The sequence below is a fragment of the Carettochelys insculpta genome, chromosome 3 (genome assembly GCF_033958435.1).
Source record: "Carettochelys insculpta isolate YL-2023 chromosome 3, ASM3395843v1, whole genome shotgun sequence".
Taxonomy (NCBI): domain Eukaryota; kingdom Metazoa; phylum Chordata; order Testudines; family Carettochelyidae; genus Carettochelys; species Carettochelys insculpta.
In genome coordinates, this window is record NC_134139.1 from 73,096,138 (window position 1) to 73,114,459 (window position 18,322).

Here is an 18,322-nt window from a genome sequence, read left to right on the forward strand (position 1 = left end):
TTACAAAGCTTTCTTGAAACTACAACACCCACTGAAGGAAGTGAAAAAGCAGATTGACAGAGCCAGATGTGTACCCAGAAGCCACCTGCTACAAAACAAGCCCAACAAGGAAAACACGAGAACACCACTGACCATCACATACAGCCTGCAGCTAAAGCCTCTCCAGTACATCATCTGTGATCTACAACCCATCCTGGACAATGATCCTTCACTCTCACAGACCTTGGGAGGCAGGCCTGTCCTTCCCTACAGCCAGCCTGCCAACCTTCAACAAATCCTCACCAGCCACTATAGACCACAACACAGTAACTCTAAACCTGGAACCAATCCCTGAAACAAACCACACTGCCAACTCTGCTCACACGTCTACACCAGCGATATCATCACAGCACCTAACATCAACCACAACATCAGGGGCTCTTTCACCTGCACATCTACTAGTATGATATATGCCATCATGTGTCAGCAATGCCCCACTGCAATTTACATTAACCAAACTGGACATTCTCGATGTAAAAGAATAAATGGACGTAAATCAGACATCAGGAATGGTAACATAAAAAAAAAAACTGTAGGAGAACACTTTAATCTCCCTGGACATTCAGTAACAGATTTAAAAGTAGAAGTCCTACAAAAAAAATTCAAAAATAAAATGGAAAGAGAAATTTCTGAGCTGCAATTCATTTGCAAATTTGACTCCATCAACCAAGGATTGAACAGAGACTGGGAGTGGTTGGCCCATTACAAAAACAGCTTCTCTGCTCTTGATGTTCACACCTCCACATTAGCATCTGACAATGGGCCACAACCCCCCCCACCCCCCGACTGAACTGAATTGTTTTTTCCTCTCTTGAAATTCACAGCTCCATGTTAACTGCCAATAATGGGCCATTTTCTCCGACTAAATAGACCTTGTCAGCTCTGGCCCTCCCGTTTCTTGAGACCCACTCTTCAATTCTCCTCTGAAACCACGCCACTCGTGCATCTCATGAAGCGGGCCTTTGTTCACAAACGCTTATGCTCTAAAATATCTGTTAGTCTATAAGGTGCCACAGGATGTCTTGTTGTTTCTAAATTACATTGGTCAAGTACATTTCTGTTTCCACACGTTTGACATAAGGATTCGCAGGTAACCAAAGGAGATACTAAATACTCTCTTTTGAGTTAAATACAGGATAACACACGTCACTTAATATTGACTTTGAGTGGATCAGTGTTTCCTTCCTAATTTTTCTAATATAACATCTAAAAATGACTATAAACTTGTTCTTTTCATAGGGCCTGATGTCTTCAGGAAATTAGCAACACTTCACCGTCATTTGCTTTTCCCACGGCTTGTGGGGGCCATCAATGGCACCCATATCACCATCAGGGCCCCAGCACACAGCAGCAACCGATTCACCAACAGGAACGGGTACCACTCCATTGTGCTCCAGGCCTTGGTGGATCACTGGAGCCACTTCACAGACATTTATGTGGGCTGGCCAGGGCAGGCGCATGATGTGAGCATCTTCAGGAACTCTACCTTGGCCCAGAGGATGATGGTCAGGACCTACATCCCCCAGTGGGAACGCGCCATTGGAGATGTCACCATGCAACCCAGCATAACCCCTGCAGCCCTGCAACACTGGTCACATCAGCCCCTCCACATGGGCTATCACTCTGCCATGCTGCAGGTGCTGGTGGACCAGTGGGACCACTTTATGGAGATTTGTGCGAGCAGTCCAGGCTCCTCCCATGAGGTGAGCATGTTCCAGACCTCCAGCCTGTACTGCAGGATAGAGGCCAGGACTTTCATCCCGCAGACTGAGCACATGGTCAGGGATGTAAACATGCCCCTGTGTGTGGTGGGTGACCCAGGTTGCCTCCTGCTGCTGTGGCTGATGTAGCCCTACATTGGGTGCCCCGACCCCTCCCAGGGGCAGTTCAATGGCTGCCTGGTCCATGCACTCGCCCTTGTGGAGTGTGTCTTTGCCCACTTGTTAGCACAATTTTGGAGCCTCCTAACATTCATGAACATGGCGGTGGAGGACATCCTGCAGGTTGTGTTTGCCTGCTGCATCCTGCAGAACCTCGCCTTTCCACCAAGCCTGGCGGGACAAGGTCTTACCTAACAACAAGGAGCTTTAGGAGGCCCTTGGCCTGAGGACAATCTCACAGCACTCCGCACTTGGAACGCATGCTGGCTGGACTTCATCCACAAGGCTCCATGAGTGGTCCCAGAGCACCAAGGGCTATCTCTTCGTGGCTGGTGGGTGCTGCAGTACCTCAGCCCCCCTGCCTGTCCTCCCCTCAACCTGCGCTCCCCAGGCACAAAGGGCATGGGGGTGCTGGCTCCTTCACTGAGGTTTACATATTGTGCTATGATAACCCTTTTGGGGCAATGAGTAATGTAGCTGACAGATAGTTGTTCATGTGAAAGAAACCACATTGCTGAAGCAGCTGCACCATTGTTGGGCTGTGCCATTCCCTCCCACCTATTCATAGGAGCGTCTTGTCTACACTGGGAGCAGTGTGGGATGGGGACACGATATGCTAGGGGAAGAACAGCTTGTGTATGTAGATGCTCCCAGGATCTTCTAGAAAAGTGCAGCCTTCTTCTGGGTAAATTTGCCAATGTAGACCCAGCTCGCATGCGACCGGGTGCTTGCAAACAGGAGGGAGTTTTGAGAGGGGCTCTCCTGGGGAAGGAGGGGGCAAACTACAGCACCTTTGGGTAAGTGGCTCTCTGGAGTGTGTGGGTGCCTGGGTTTGGGGGTTCTGGGCCTGGGTTTGTCTGTTTATTTGGTGTTTGGAGTGCTGAGCTGTCTGGTTGTTTGTTTGAAAGGCCATGTGCTCAGGCTGGCCATGTGCTCAGGCTGCATGCCGACTGGCTGAGAGGTAGTCAGAGGGAGGGGCTCTCTCAGGTAGGCCAGAGCTCTAAAGCCCTGCTGGCATGCGATTGGGTGATTGCAAACAGGGTGGTTCCTAACAGGAGGGAGTTTTGAGAGGGGAGTTTAGAGGGGAGCTTAGAGGGAGCTAAGGGACCCACAGCAGCATGAGGAGCAGGGGGGGCGAGATCGAGGGATGACAGTGATGGGCAAGTGGTTTGGGGGTGTCTGGTATGGCTGTGAGGATGGCAGCACCCACAGAGGCTGCTTGCGGTGTGCTGGCTCAGATTGCATGGCTTCCAGGCCCAGTCCTGCGCTCCCTGCATGCACGCACCGCACCAGATCTGTGGGGCTCCAGGGACAGCCGTAGCCAGATGAAGAGTTGGTAGCTTTGGCTGGGACCCAGGCTGCGGCTGGGCTGCGAGATCAGCATCTTCCTGGAGGACGTGGGGCTGCAGCAGTGTGTGGCCAGGTGCGGAGAGGCCAGGGGAAGGGGGACCTGGGGGCAACGAGAACTGATAGAGGGCAGTGTGGTGCAGTCGGGAGACATGGGAGTAGATGGGGGAAAAGGGGTCGGGGAGGGAGGATCTGGGGGTGATGGTAGCCGATGAGAGGCAGAGGGGTGGGGAGGAGGGTCCTGGGGAGGCGAGGAGTCGTCATGGGGAGCTTTGGGGATATGTGGCACCAGGGAGGTACAAGAGGTAGTGGGACTGTACCCATGTTCTCCATACCACACTGCCTTGTGGGTTACCCTGGAAAGGAGCAAGCCTAAGGGAGTAAGCCCTGACAGAAAATCCAGATGGGAGTCCTCAGGTAGTTCTGTGCCAACTTCTGGCATTGACCCAGCAACTCCTGCAGCTGAACTGGTACCACACGTAGAGGTTATCCTCTCCTTTGGACTATATCAGTAAAGCTGAGAGGGGAACGCTGGCGTCTGGGCAGCCCAGGGTCCCAATAATCGCCCAAGCTCATGCCTGGAGAGGTACTCCAGCATCGCTAACAGCGTTGAACCAACATGGGAGGTAACAGATACCGGTTATAAGCTCTTGCTCGATTGGCGTAGAGAACGAGCGCCAGGGGTTGCATCCGATGGTGAGAGAGATCATCGCATCTCACTGGAGAGTCACCGCCCACCTCAAGCTGGACAGCCCCCAGCCAATAGGGTACTGTCCCGCCACTGTTCACCTGCATCACTGGGTGCGTGAGGCTTATGGTTCCCAAACCTGACAAGTGACCTGAAAGCTGAGCACCACACAAAACAATAAGAAAATCAACAAGAAAAGGAAACCATAGGGTTTTAAGTTTTAAGTTTTAAGCTTGCTTGCTGGAATGTGCGGACCATGCTGACAGGTCTGACTGAAGATCTTCAGGACATCAGTGACACCCGAAAGACCGCTGTCATCGATGAGGAACTGAAGAGGCTCAGAGTTGACATTGCTGCTCTGCAAGAGACACGTCTCACAGATTCGGGATCTCTAAGGGAAAGGACTACACCTTCTTCTGGCAGAGTGAAGCCTGAGAAGAACCCAGGGAGCATGGTGTTGGCTTCACCATCAGAAACACCCTTCTACAAATTGTGGAATTAGTCAAGGGTGGATCAGAAAGACTCCTTCAGGTCATATTTCAAACTCGTGCAGGTCCTCTCCACATGATCAGCGCTTACGCCCCAACTCTGTACGCCGCACCAGAAGTAAAAGACAAGTTCTATGATGTGCTTAGTGCTGCCACAGCGCAAATACCTGCTCGCGAACAACTGTACATTCTGGGTGACTTCAATGCGAGAGTTGGAGCCGATCGTGACTCGTGGCCTTCCTGTTTAGGCCACTTCGGTGTGGGAAAAATGAATGAAAATGGTCAGCGTCTTCTCAAACTTTGCATGTACCACAATCTGTGCATCACAAACACATTTTTCCAAACCAAGCCACAGCACAGAGTGTCATGGAGACACCCACGCTCAAAACACTGGCATCAACTAGACGTGGTCATTGCTAGACATGATAACCTCAAAAACGTCCTTCTGACATGCAGCTATCATAGTGCTGACTGCGATACAGATCACTCGTTAGTTTGTTCCAAACTCAAGGTGATTCCCAAGAAGCTGCACTGCTCTAAACCAACTGGAAGGCCCCGCATCAATGCCAGAAAGATGACTAACTCAGAGAGAGCTGAAAAGGTCAGAGCAACCCTCGAGGAGAATCTGCGCAGCAACGCTGGGGGTGCCGATGTGACATCCAGATGGCAGCATCTGAAGGATACAATGTACAACACGGCCTTGTCAGTGTTTGGAAGAAGAGCTAGAAACACAAATGACTGGTTCGAAGCTAACTCCAATGAGATGATTCCAGCCATCGAAAAAAAGCGTGCTGCGCTCCTAGAGTACAAACGTTCGCCAAGCCAGAATACCCTGCAAGCGCTCAGAGCAGCCAGAAAAACAGTACAGCAGACGGCCAGGTGCTGTGCCAACAACTACTGGCTCGAGCTATGCAGCAGCATCCATACCAGTGATGACTTTGGTAACCTCAGGGGAATGTACGAGAGCATCAAGAAGGTATTAGGACCCACCCAGAACAAGATGGCACCTCTGAAATCCAAATCTGGCAATGTCATCACTGACAAAGCCAAACAGATGGAGCACTGGGTCGAGCACTACTCCGAGCCATACTCATGCAAGAACATTGTGGTCGACTCAGCCCTTGATGACATCGAACTCCTACCAGTAATGGACGAACTGAACCAGGAACCAACTGGGGATGAACTGAAGAAAGCCACTGACAACGTTGCAGTAGGAAAGGCCCCGGGCCAGGATGGTATACCACCAGGGGTAATCAAGTGTGCCACAGACACTCTCCTGGAACCCCTACATGAGCTACTGTGCCTGTGCTGGAGAGAGGGAGAGGTTCCACAGGACATGCGTGACACTAACATCATAATCTTGTATAAGAACAAAGGAGACAGAAGCGACTGCAACAATTATCATGGAATCTCTCTCCTAAGCATCACTGGTAAACTGTTCGCTCGTGTCATCCTCGGCAGACTCCAGAACATTGCTGAGAGGGTGTATCCTGAATCACAGTGCAGATTCCGCGCAGAGAGATCTACCGTTGACATGGTCTTCTCTCTGAGGCAGCTGCAGGAGAAATGCAGGGAGCAGAGGAAGCCACTCTATATTGCCTTCATCGACCTAACCAAGGCCTTCGACTTGGTCAGCAGTGATGCACTGTTCAAACTGCTCCACAAGATAGGTTGTCCATCACAGTTACTCAAGATGATCCAGTCTTTCCACGAAGACATGAGAGGAACCGTCCAATACGATGGCACATTATCAGATGCTTTCAGCATCAGGAGCAGCATCAAACAAGGATGCGTCCTTGCTCTGACATTGTTCGGGATGTTCTTCGCGCTCCTCATTGAACACGCCTTTAGATCTTCAACAGAGGGCATCTTTTTGCACACAAGATCTGATGGGAAACTGTTTAATCTTGCAAAGCTGAAAGCTAAATCTAAGGTGCGGGAAGTCCTCATCAGAGATATGCTGTTCGCAGATGACGCTGCTGTCATGTCACACACAGAAGACCAGCTTCAGAAGCTGCTGGATCGGTTCTCCAAAGCATGAAAGGACTTTGGGCTCTCCATCAGCCTAATGAAGACAAATGTACTTGCTCAGGACGTTGCTGAATCTCCATCCATCAGCATTGACAACTATATGTTAGAGGTAGTCCACGAGTTCGCTTACCTCGGGTCCACCATCACTGACACCGTCCTTGGAGACTGAGCTAAATAGGAGGATCGGTAAAGCAGCCACAACTCTGTCCAGACTCAGCAAGAGTGTGTGGAATAACAACAAGCTGTACACTCACACCAAAATGCAAGCCCACAGAGCCTGCATCCTCAGCACCCTCCTTTACGGCAGCGAGACTTGGACCCTGTACACCCGCCAGGAAAAGAGGCTGAACGTCTTCCACTTGCGCTGCCTCAGGCGCATCCTTGGAATATTGTGGAAGGACAGTGTCCAACACTACCGTCCTTGAGCAAGCTGGAATCCCAGCCATGCACAGCCTCCTCAGGCAGCGGTGGCTCCACTGGCTTGGCCACATCCACAGGATGAATGATGGAAGGATCCCAAAAGACGTCTTGTATGGCGAGCTAGCCTCTGGCAAAAGACCTCCCAGACGCCCCCAGCTGCACTACAAAGATGTTTGCAAGAGAGACCTCAGGGAAGGAGACATCAAGCCAGACAGCTGGGAGGAGCTGGCGGATGATCGCAGCAGATGGAGGCAGGAACTATACAAGGGCCTTCAGAAGGGTGAGTTGAGGATCAGACAGCTAGCAAAGGAGAAGTGAGCCCACAGAAAGCACAGCAAGGACCTGCCAGACACCCATTACATATGCAACAGATGCAGCAAGGACTGTCACTCTCGTGTGGGTCTTCACAGTCACAGCCGATGCTGCAAATGAGGATGCCAAACGGAACTACGAAGGGCGCGATCCATAGTCTACGTAGACTGAAGGATGCTACTACGAGACCCAGCTCGAGTTTATGTTGAGTTATACTCTCAATACACAGAGAACATTTTTCTCAGAGGAAAATAGAAACATTATTAGCAATGTGCCACTTAAAATGCATGTTGATTCTGCAGTGTCCTTCTCTAAATTAAGGTTACATAAGGGCCATATGTTTAAAAGAGAAAACAAATGAATGGACTGCTGTGAAGCATGATGAGAGAAACCTATGCCTATACATATACTAGTCATGGGAGTTTTATCATGGGTTTAAGAGAGAATTTTCAAGAAAGCCTCATTAACATATTGGTAGCACCACACTACAGATGAAGAATGAGTAATAGTGACCAGATGAAACATTCTAGCATTCCAAGGTAGGGACGCTCTGTAACTTTCACACCTGTATGAGCCCATTGGCAGATAAGAGGCAAGAATAAAGAATGCTGAAGTAAATCTTATCCAGTCTCTCATGATCAGAAATCATGGCTGTTTATTGCAAAACTGTGCCTAATAGATGAGACCTCAACCACATTAAAAATGAAGGATCCCTCCTAATTCTGTGAGGTACACTTTGGACCCACTTTTCACTCCTGTACAGGGGAAAAATGGCTCTCCTTCGCTTTTCATTATTATCCAAAGGTCTTTGAATTGGTGTGATGATCTGAAACATACCTAACAGTGCAAGCCAGTACTAATATGAAGTTGCTCTGAGGCAGGGAGATTATTATTATTATAATACCTCAAAGAGTTTAAAATGTTCAGGAAACTGAAAAATGGGCTTTCAGAACTACAACTTCCTTAGCTAGTATGGCTCTTTCTAGTCTCAAGTCAATTATTCATCAATGTACTGTGGTTCATAGTTTCTTTATTATCACCCAAAACAATAACAAATTTCACAGATTGGATCACAGTTTCTCAAACCACAGCTTCCTAGTTGCACGAAAAAGACTGGTAGAAAGGCCAAACATGAGAGAAACTTACTTCAGTGTCTCAAGTGACATTTGTAAATTATAATTTCGTTCTTGCTCTGGCAACTTGGAGAACTCTACCAGACATGGGTGCTGTCTTTTGTTGTCATCTCTAACCTGCAATGTAATAAGGGAATGAGATTAAACAGACCTTAAAAACTGTAGTATCAATTAAATAAAAGGCCATCTAAACTTAGAGCTTATTGTCAGCCCTACTGAAACAGGTATTTCTTTGTTCCAAAGACAGCCCCAATTTGACAGCTTAAAACATTAAATAATGTAAGTAAGATTGATATTGGTTTGACCATTGATAAATAAAATAAATCCAGAATTTAACAACATTTTAAAAAAACAAGCTCTAGTACTTATTATTCAGTAGTTCACAATAGCTTCACACTCAGATAAACTTAAAAGCATTACTCAAAGATAACCAAGGTCTTGAAGACGGCATAGAACATAACTTGGCACACTGTACCATAAAAAGTCCATTTAAATATCATTTAGGGATTATATGTTCCCATTGTCAGTGTTCACAAATTTGTCTATGGGAGTTGCATGTCCCAACTGACATGCCTAATATTGAAAAACTGTTTCATACTAACAAGGATATTCAGTTAAGGTTAAACTTCCTCTTCTCTTGATTCAGCCAACTCTTGTTTCAGAAAATGACTAAAAGATAGCCAGCACCATACGTACAGAAATTGTACAGTACACATAAAAGTACATAATTTATGCCAATCTTGTATTATTAATGGGAGGTAGAGTAGAAAAGGAAGTCATTTACAAAACCCTTTGTTTTCCATGTTCCTTTCAGGCTGAATCTTCCCATTCTTAGCTTAATTCTGACATCAGCCTCAATCAGGGAGTGGAACATACGAGTTAGAACAATGGAAAGTGTGACATATACCATGAGTGTTTTTGCCAGTGAATGGAGAAAGAAATAACCACTATGGTCTCAGTTACACTATCCACAAAATAACATAATACTCACCAGGATATTTCAAGGCTTGATTAATTAGCTCACTTTGTAATTATTAGAAAAAAGGTCCTGTGTAATTGAAAAGTATGATAATTGCTAAACTGAAAGTACTGAAAAAAAATCAGTTCCAACATTTTTCTCAACACAGGGCTAGAAAGTTAGGGGAAATAGACATGCATTTTTCTGTGGCACTCATAAGTCGCTTATCGAAATTTGAGTTAAATTTGCTTATTGACAAATACCACACCCTTAAAATGGAAAAGTAAGCAAGAGGGTTTAGGTCACTAATACATAGGGTGCTACCAAACTCACAGCCATGCAAAATGCATGAGACCATGAAATCTAGTGTTCTCTCAAAGAATATGGTCTTTGTATGCTTTTACACCTTACTATACAGATTTCACGGGGAAGACCAGTGTTTCTCAGATTGGAGGTCCTGTCCCAAAACGGAGTTGTAAGGGAGTAACAAGTGTATTTTAGAAGGGTTATAGCACAGCTGCCCTTACTTCTGCACTGCCTTCAGAGCTGGGCAACTGGAGAGCAATGGTTGTAATGTTGGCTGGGTGCTGTGCTCTGAATACAGCACACTGCAGTAGCAGCACAGAAGTAAGGGTGATAATACCATGCCCATGTCTCCTTTAATTCTGTACTGCAGCTTTCAGCACTGGGCACCCGGAGGGTGGCAGCTATTGACTAAGATCCCAGCTCTGCAGGGAGCAGCACAGAAATAAGGGTGGCAGTTCCATCCCATTCCATCATGACTTCTGTGCTGCTGGCAATAGCTCTGACTTCAGAGATTGACTGTCAAGCAGCAGCCACCTCTTTCCACTGGCCCAGCTCTGAAGGGAGCACCATCACCAACAGCAGCACAGAAGTAAGGGCAGCAGTACCACAACACTCCTGGTAATAATGTTGCAACCCTCACACAACTTTTCCCATCCAGGACCCTGTAATTTTAACACCCTGAAATTTAAGATTTAAGGTGCTGAAATCATGAAATTCACCATTTTTAAAATCCTGTGACTGTGAAATTGACCAAAATGGACTCTGAATTTGGTAAGGTTCTACAAATACATAATGAATTCAGGATGAATTCCATTATTCCAGAATAGATTCTCATATAAAACCAGTTTGTTCACATATTTTGACAAAAAATGAAAATTTTATCCTCATTGATGAGGAAGGTACTGTGGCAAGGGCCCCTCTTACCCTGACCATGGTTCAGGTTAGTCTCTTCAGTCTTTCCTGACTCTCACCCCTTCTCTCCCAGGGGCTGGGGCTTGCAATAGGTCTCCAGGACAGGGAGCCCAGCCACTGCTCCCAGGGCTTCCTCCTTTGTTGTCCTGGCCCCAAAACTGGTCTGCCTTGTAGTCAGTTTAGGCTCTCTAAATCTGTCTTTCCTATACCTCCCCCTCAGCCCTCCCTCTCTCCTTCCACTCCTTCTCACTGTGGAGGGCTTTTAAAAGCCTCTTATCAAGCCAGTAGTGGAGTCAGCTGACCCCAGTTTGGCTGAGCCAGCTCCCATCCATCTGCTCGTAATTGCCCTGCTTGTATTTAGCACGTCCTTCTGCCTGTTTGGGCTGCCTTTCTCCCACTCTGAAGGCACCTTCTGACCTGGCCCTGCCACAATACTCATTTTAATTTACTATTTCCCTCCCCACAGGGGATGAGAAAATGCAATGGAGAGTTTGTTGTGATATTCACAATATTTTCTACACTTAAGCCATGTCTACACTAGCTGACTATTTCGAAATAGCCGGCCCCACTTCGAAATAGCGCCCAGCAGGTCTACATGCACCGGATGCTATTTCAAAGCTGAAATTGACGTAAGACACTGAGACGCCAAAATCGCCATCCTCATCAGAAGATAGGAATAGTGCCCTACTTCGACGTCCAATGTCGAAGTAGGGCATGTGTAGATGATCTACATCCTACTACATCGAAATAGCGAGGTCCTCCATAAGAACATAAGAATGGCCATACTGGGTCAGACCAAAGGTCCATCCAGCCCAGTATCCCGTCTGCTGAGAGTGGCCAATGCCGGGTGCCCCAGAGAAGGAGAACAGAAGACAATGATCAAGTGATTTATCTCCTGCCATCCATCTCCTGCCCTTGTACTGAAGGCTAGGGCACCATACTTTACCCCTGGCTAATAGCCATTTATGGACCTAACCTCCAAATATTTATCGAGCTCTTTTTTAAACCCTAATAGAGTCCTGGCCTTCACAGCCTCCTCCGGCAAGGAGTTCCACAGGTTGACTGTGCGCTGTGTGAAGAAAAATTTCCTTTTATTAGTTTTGAACCTACTACCCATCAATTTCATTTGGTGTCCCCTAGTTCTTGTATTATGGGAAAAGGTAAATAATTTTTCTATATTCACTTTCTCCACACCGTTCATGATTTTATATACCGCTATCATATCGCCCCTCAATCGCCTCTTTTCCAAACTGAAGAGTCCCAGTCTCTCTAGCCTCTCCCCATATGGGACCCGTTCCAAACCCCTAATCATCTTGGTCGCCCTTTTCTGAACCTTTTCTAATGCCAATATATCTTTTTTGAGGTGAGGAGACCACATCTGCACACAGTACTCAAGATGTGGGCGTACCATAGTTTTATAGAGGGGAAGTATGATATCTTTTGTCTTATTATCTATCCCTTTTTTAATAATTCCTAACATCCTATTTGCTTTACTAACTGCTGCTGCACACTGCATGGATGTCTTCAGAGAACTATCCACTATAACTCCAAGATCCCTTTCCTGATCTGTCGTAGCTAGATTTGACCCCATCATGTTGTACGTGTAATTTGGGTTATTTTTTCCAATGTGGATTACCTTACACTTACCCACATTAAATTTCATTTGCCATTTTGCTGCCCAATCACTCAGTTTGCTGAGATCTTTTTGTAGTTCTTCACAATTCCTTTTGGTTTTGACTGTCCTGAACAACTTGGTGTCATCTGCAAACTTTGCCACCTCACTGCTTACCTCATTGTCTAGATCACTGATGAACAAGTTGAACAGGATCGGTCCCAGGACTGACCCCTGGGGAACACCACTAGTTACCCCCTCCATTGTGAAAATTTACCATTTATTCCAACCCTTTGTTTTCTGTCTTTTAACCAATTCCCGATCCATGAAAGGATCTTTCCTCCTATCCCATGACTGCCTAATTTACATAAAAGCCTTTGGTGTGGGACCGTGTCAAAGGCTTTCTGGAAATCTAGGTATATTATGTCCACTGGGTGCCCCTTGTCCGCATGTTTATTAACGTCTTCAAAGAATTCTAATAGATTAGTTAGACACGACTTCCCTCTGCAGAAACCATGCTGACCTTTGCCCAACAATTCGTGCTCTTCTACGTGCTCTTCTTCTTCTTCTTCTTCCATGGCAGCCATCAGCTGAGGAGTTGAGAGATGCTCTGTCCAGCCCCTGAGCTCTATGGTTGCTACATGCAGCAGCCCCTTAAAGCTCCATGCTCCCTGATTTCCTGTGGCAGGAAGGAGCACAGACATGTGCACAGCCTGCACATCCTCCAGACGCCCCAGTCCCCCACCCAGTGTCCATGGCAGCCAGCCAGGCCCCCAAGTGCCCTCAGGGCACCCCCCCAAGGGGACCCAGAGCTCCCAGCCATCCAGCTAGGGGAGGAAGAGGCGGTGGGGCCCCTCCTGGTAGGACGCCGATATCTGGGACCTGCTGGGGATTTGGGGTGAGGAGGAGGTGCTCCGGGTAATGGGAAGCAAGCAGCGGAATGCAGACGCATTCGCCTGGCTGGCCGAGGGCCTGGCTGCCCGGGGTCAACCCGTCTGCACTCCTGACCATGTCAGGAGTAAGGTCAAGGAGCTGCGGCAGGGTTATGCCCGGGTCCAGGACATGGCCAGCTGGTCTGGGGCCGCCCCCACCGCTTGCCCCTTTTACAGGGAGCTCAAGGACATCCTGGGCCCCTGGTAAACCTCCTCCTGCCCGGCCACCCTTGATACCTCAGCCAATGAGCCCCAGCAGGCCCTGGAGCCGGAGTCTGGACCGGAGGCCAGCCCTGCACTCCAGGGCCCCCCAGATGAGCCCACCCCTGGGACAGCAGAGGAGGAGGAGGAGGGCTCCAGCGACAGGGGGCTCCTGATTTATCTCCCATCCTGCAGCTCCAGCAGGGCTTCCACCCGCCGGGTGTCCCCCAACCGTGGGAGCAGACTGTCAGGTGTGTACCCCAGGTGCACACCCCCAGGTTAAGGGGGCAAGGGACACAAGCAGGGCCCGCCACACTCCCAGCTGACCCTGGCCCTGGGACAGCACTGGCACATCCCTCTGAGCCTGTCAGCACCTGCCCCCCAAGATGGCACCATGCCCCATCTCAGGGGACCGGGGGAGTAGAACCCCCAAAGGGGGTCACCCACGGTGGGGGACACCACAACCATCATCATCCTGGGGGACAGGGGATGGGAACCCAGCAGCGGAGGGGTGCGGGGGCGTGGGCCATGGGTCAGGGCCCAGACTAATGGCTGTCTTCGCTCTTTCCCGCTCTATTCTGCAGCCGCACCATCTGAGGGCCACGACTGCATGGGCACTGCATCTGTCATGCCAGACAGCCCAGAGGGGATGTCACACCGTGGCAGCCAGGCAGAGGAGCAGGGACCAGCCCCAGGATGAGCCCGCCACCGCCAGAGGCAGGCACAGGCGGCCGCTGACCCACAAGCTCCTTGCCACCCTCCGGTGTCAGGTGGAGGTGTCAAAGCACCGCCTGCAAGTGGAGGAGCACTGGCTCCACTTGGAGGAGAGAGCGCTGGCCTGGTGCAAGGAGGCTTGGGAAGGTCCTTCACGAGGACATTTGAGTGCATCACCGAGCAGATGGCACCCCCCCCCCCGCTGTTCCAGCCGCTGTCCCTCCCAGCCGCCCTCCACCTTCCCTGCAGCCTGCTGAGGAGGAGGATCGCAGGGCTCAGGAACCAGCCTGACAATACATGCTGGTCCTGCCGGCCCCCATCCAGCCTCGACAGGGCCTCCAGCCCAGACGTGGGTCGCACCCCCGCACGCCGGGTGCTGGACAATACCAGGCCTCCTCTTTGCACACAGTCCCCCCGCATTATTGTAAATAGTTGCCTTGTCCCACCCCACTTTAGTAACTGCTTTCCTGAATGTATATAGTTCCTCATTCATGTTTAGAAAGTTCATTGTTTGTTTTCAAGAATATTCAGTTTATTTAAAACAAAACAAATGTGTGGTGTGTGCTCTTTGGTGCGCAGTGGTGTGGGCAAAGTAGTGTGTTGTGGGCAGTGGGGGTGCACAGTGGGTGGCTCACCAGGCTGGCCCTGGCAACGTTCACCCCGCAGCCTGGTCAAAATGGGCCCGCAGGGCCTCCTGGACCTGGATCCCCTCACAGTTGGCTTGGCGGCTTGCAGCCGCCTCCACAGCCCAGCCCTGCATGAATGCCTCCCCTTTGCTCTCCATCAGGCTGTGGAGTATGCGCAGACAGCGCCCACAACCTAGGGGATGTTGGGGAGCCAGGTGGGTGAGGAGGCACCTCCAGCAGCCTTTGAAGCGGCCGAAAGTCCTCTCTATCACCTGGCGTGCATGGTTCAGGTGGGTGTTGAACCACTCCTGGCTGGCGCTGAGGTGGCCCATGTATGGGCGCATGAGCCAGGGCTGGAGGGGATAGGCGGCATCCACCACGAGGCAAAGGGGCACAGTGGTGTCCCCCAGAAGAGGGTCTCCCACTGGGGCATGTAGGTCCCCGCCTCCAGCCGGTGGCACAGCCCCGAGTTCCTAAAAACCCGGGAGTCATGGGTGCTGCCAGGCCAGCCAACGTATATGTCCAGGAAGCAGCCCCGGCTGTCCACCATGGCCTGGAGGACCACCGAGTGGTAGCCCCTTCTGTTCATGAAGCGTCCTCCACTGTGCTCTGGGGCACAGATGGGGATATGGGTCCCATCCAGTGCTCCAAAACAGGGAACCCCATGCCAACAAACTCTGCGATGGCCGCATCCAGGTCCCCAAGCCACACGAGCCTGTGGAGGAGCAGATCATTCAGTGTGCGGACCACTTGCAGGGGGAGGACATGAGCACCCATAAGGGGTGTGCAGGGTGTGCCTGGCCCTCCCCCCGGCCTCCCCCTCAGGCTCCCCCCTTCCCCCGGGTCACCCCAGAGTCCCCCCTCCCCCTAGGCCCCCCCATACCCTGGGGTCCTCTTGCCTCCATGATGACAGCCCTGACGGTGGTCTTGCCCACACTGATCTGCTGTCCTATGGATCAGTAGCTGTCTGGAATGGCCAATTCCAGACAGCGACCCCAACCCGTTTCTTGACAGTGAGAGCACAACGCATGGGGGTGTCCTGGTGCCGCAGGGCAGGGTCGAGCCACTGGCAGAGCTCGAGGAACGGCTGCCGGCTCATCCGAAGATTCCAGAGCCAGCGGTCGTCGTCCCACTCCCCAAGCACCAGCCGCTCCCACCACTCTGTGCTGGTGAGGTACCTCCATAGCCGGCAGCGCGCCCAACAGGGGGAGGCTGGGAGGGCTACGTGGTGGTCTGGGGCAGCTCCTTCATCCCTCGAGGACAGCTCACCTTCTAGGAGATGCTGGGCGGCCTCCTCCATGGCACTGAGCAGGGCATCCACTGGCCCGAGGGCGACCGTGTGGGCTTCTGGCTGCTGTTGCTGCTGCTGCTGGGGGTCCATGCTGTGTGTACAAGGTCTGCGAGTGGTTGTGGGCTCTGCAGACCTGTGCTGTGCAGGCCAAGTGTGCCTGGGAGGTGCCCTTTAAGGGAGCGGCTTGCTGTTGCCCTGGAAGGGCTAGTCCGCCCTGTGACCCTGTCCACAGCTTTCCTAGCCCCCTTATTTCGACTGGGGCTGCTTGTGTGTGTAGACGCTCCCCTGCATGGCCTATTTCGATTTAGTGCTCTCCTACATCAACGCTGAACGTCAATGGCACCAGTCCTGGAGGATGTGTGGAAGCTATGGCCTTAATCATTTTTGTTGCCCTTTGCTGAACCTGCTCCAGGAAATCCACATCCTTTTTATACTGGGGGGCCCAAAACTGGACACAATATTCTAGATGTGGCCTCACCAGTGCCGAATAAAGAGGAATAACTACTTCTCTAGATCTGCTCAAAATGCTCCTCCTAATACACCCTAGTATGCCGTTAGCCTTCTTGGCTACAAGGGCACACTGTTTACTCATATCCAGCCTTTCATCCACCATAACCCCTAGGTCCCTTTCCATTGTACTGCTGCTGAGCCAGTCGGTCCCCAGCCTATAACAATGCCTGGGATTCTTCTGCCAGAGGAGTGGGATTCTACACTTCTCCTTGTTGAACCGCATCAGATCGCTTTTGGCCCAGTCCTCCAATTTATCCAGGTTGCTTTTGATTCTCTCTCTACTCTCCAACATATCTACCTCTCCCCCTAGTTTTGTGTCACCCGCAAACTTGCTGAGGGTGCAATCCAGTCCCTCATCCAGGTCATTAACAAAGATGTTGAACAACACCGGCTCCAGAGCCGAGCCTTGCGGCACTCCACTTGAAACCGACCACCATCCAGATATGGAGCCATTGGCCACTACTCATTGGGCCCGACACTCAAATCAGCTTTCTAGCCATCTTATGATCCAAGGAGCCAATCCACATGTACTTAATTTATGGACAAGCATGTTGTGGGATACAGTATCAAAAACTTTGCTGAAGTCAAGGTGTATCACATCCACTGACTTCCCCATGTCCACAGAGCCTGTTACCTCATCATAGAAACTAATCAGACTGGTCAGGCAGGACTTACTCTGGTGAATCCATGTTGGCTACTTTTGATCATTTTCCCCTCTTCCAAGTGCTCCAGAATGGATTCCTTAAGGATCCCCTCCATTATTTTTCCAGGGATTGAGGTAAGACTGACCCGTCTATAGTTCTCTGGATTGTCCTCCTTTCCTTTTTTAAAGATGGGCACTTTGTTTGCCTTTTTCCAGTCACCCGGCATCTCCCCCGATCTCCAAGGGTCTTCATAGTAGTAGTGCCTGGGGGTCATTCATGTGGACCTTCGATCACATTGCAGGCACCTGAAGTGAATAGCAGACTGGCTGCCACCCTCCACCACTCCACCTGCCGTCCATCCTAGCAGCTCTCCTGCATCAGAGCCCACTGGGCAGGACTGTGGGGCTCCAGAGCTGTCCCGGCCATATTTGCCAGTCCTCCCAGCCCCCACTCAGCCTCGACGGGGACCCTGGAAAAGAGAGGGGCTGCTGACCCGGACCTGGCAGGGGTCATGTCCCTCCACACCGGACATGGGGCAGTGAGGGGTCAAGGACTGGACCACCCAGGCCCCGCTCCTCTGTATATAGTTCCCTCCCCACCTCTGTTGTAAATGGTTATTTCCCCACCATTAGGTAGCAATTCTCCCCAGGTATATAGTTTCTCAAAAGAGATATTTTACGTTAAAGAATTCATTAACACATTTTGTTTGTAAATAATATAATCCCAGTTTTATTATTCAACAACCCCTGTGTGGCGTCTGCTTTTTAGGGGGGCAGTGTGCAGGTGGTGGGGGCAGCGTGCAAGAGGCCTGCCAGGGATGGCCAGCATGGAAGTAGCTTATTTCAATGTCTCTACGTCGAAATACACTACTTCGATGTAGCATTCTAGTGTAGATGTAGCTTTAAAGTTATAAAAGGCTTTTGTTCATTTGTTCTAAGAAAAGAACAACAGTGGCCCTCCATGAAATAAGAATGATCAACCAGGTACAATCAGTTCCCAACTCTTTAGCCTGATTTGTTCTTCTAACATGCAGAACTTGCATTAGCAGTTAAAAAATAACACAGACTGAAAAAGATGTATTGGCATGGAACTACTACCAAATAAGTTTTCTGAGCCTCTGGAAAAAAAAGTCCTGTACTATAATTTGATTGCCAGACCCAGCAAGTTGCATCAATTCCAGCAACTTTTAATCTTGAATTTTTATTTAAGATTCGCTATTAAAAAAGCAGAAAAATCGTGACACTACAGAATGATATACTACAGAACTTTTAAAAAATG

At 49.9% G+C, this 18,322-nt stretch overlaps 1 protein-coding gene across 13 annotated transcripts in view; it reads right to left on the reverse strand.

The window, feature by feature from the left end:
• Positions 1-18,322, reverse strand: part of RYR2 (ryanodine receptor 2) — a 975,983-nt gene that overhangs the window by 495,803 nt on the left and 461,858 nt on the right. For 12 of the 13 annotated variants that reach the window (XM_074990102.1, XM_074990110.1, XM_074990109.1 and 9 more), the window contains one exon: positions 8,352-8,455. In XM_074990102.1, the coding sequence (XP_074846203.1) occupies positions 8,352-8,455 (104 nt within the window). Of the gene's footprint in view, positions 1-8,351; positions 8,456-17,075; positions 17,298-18,322 lie in introns of those variants that run through there. The other variant, XM_074990107.1, reaches the window with a different exon arrangement.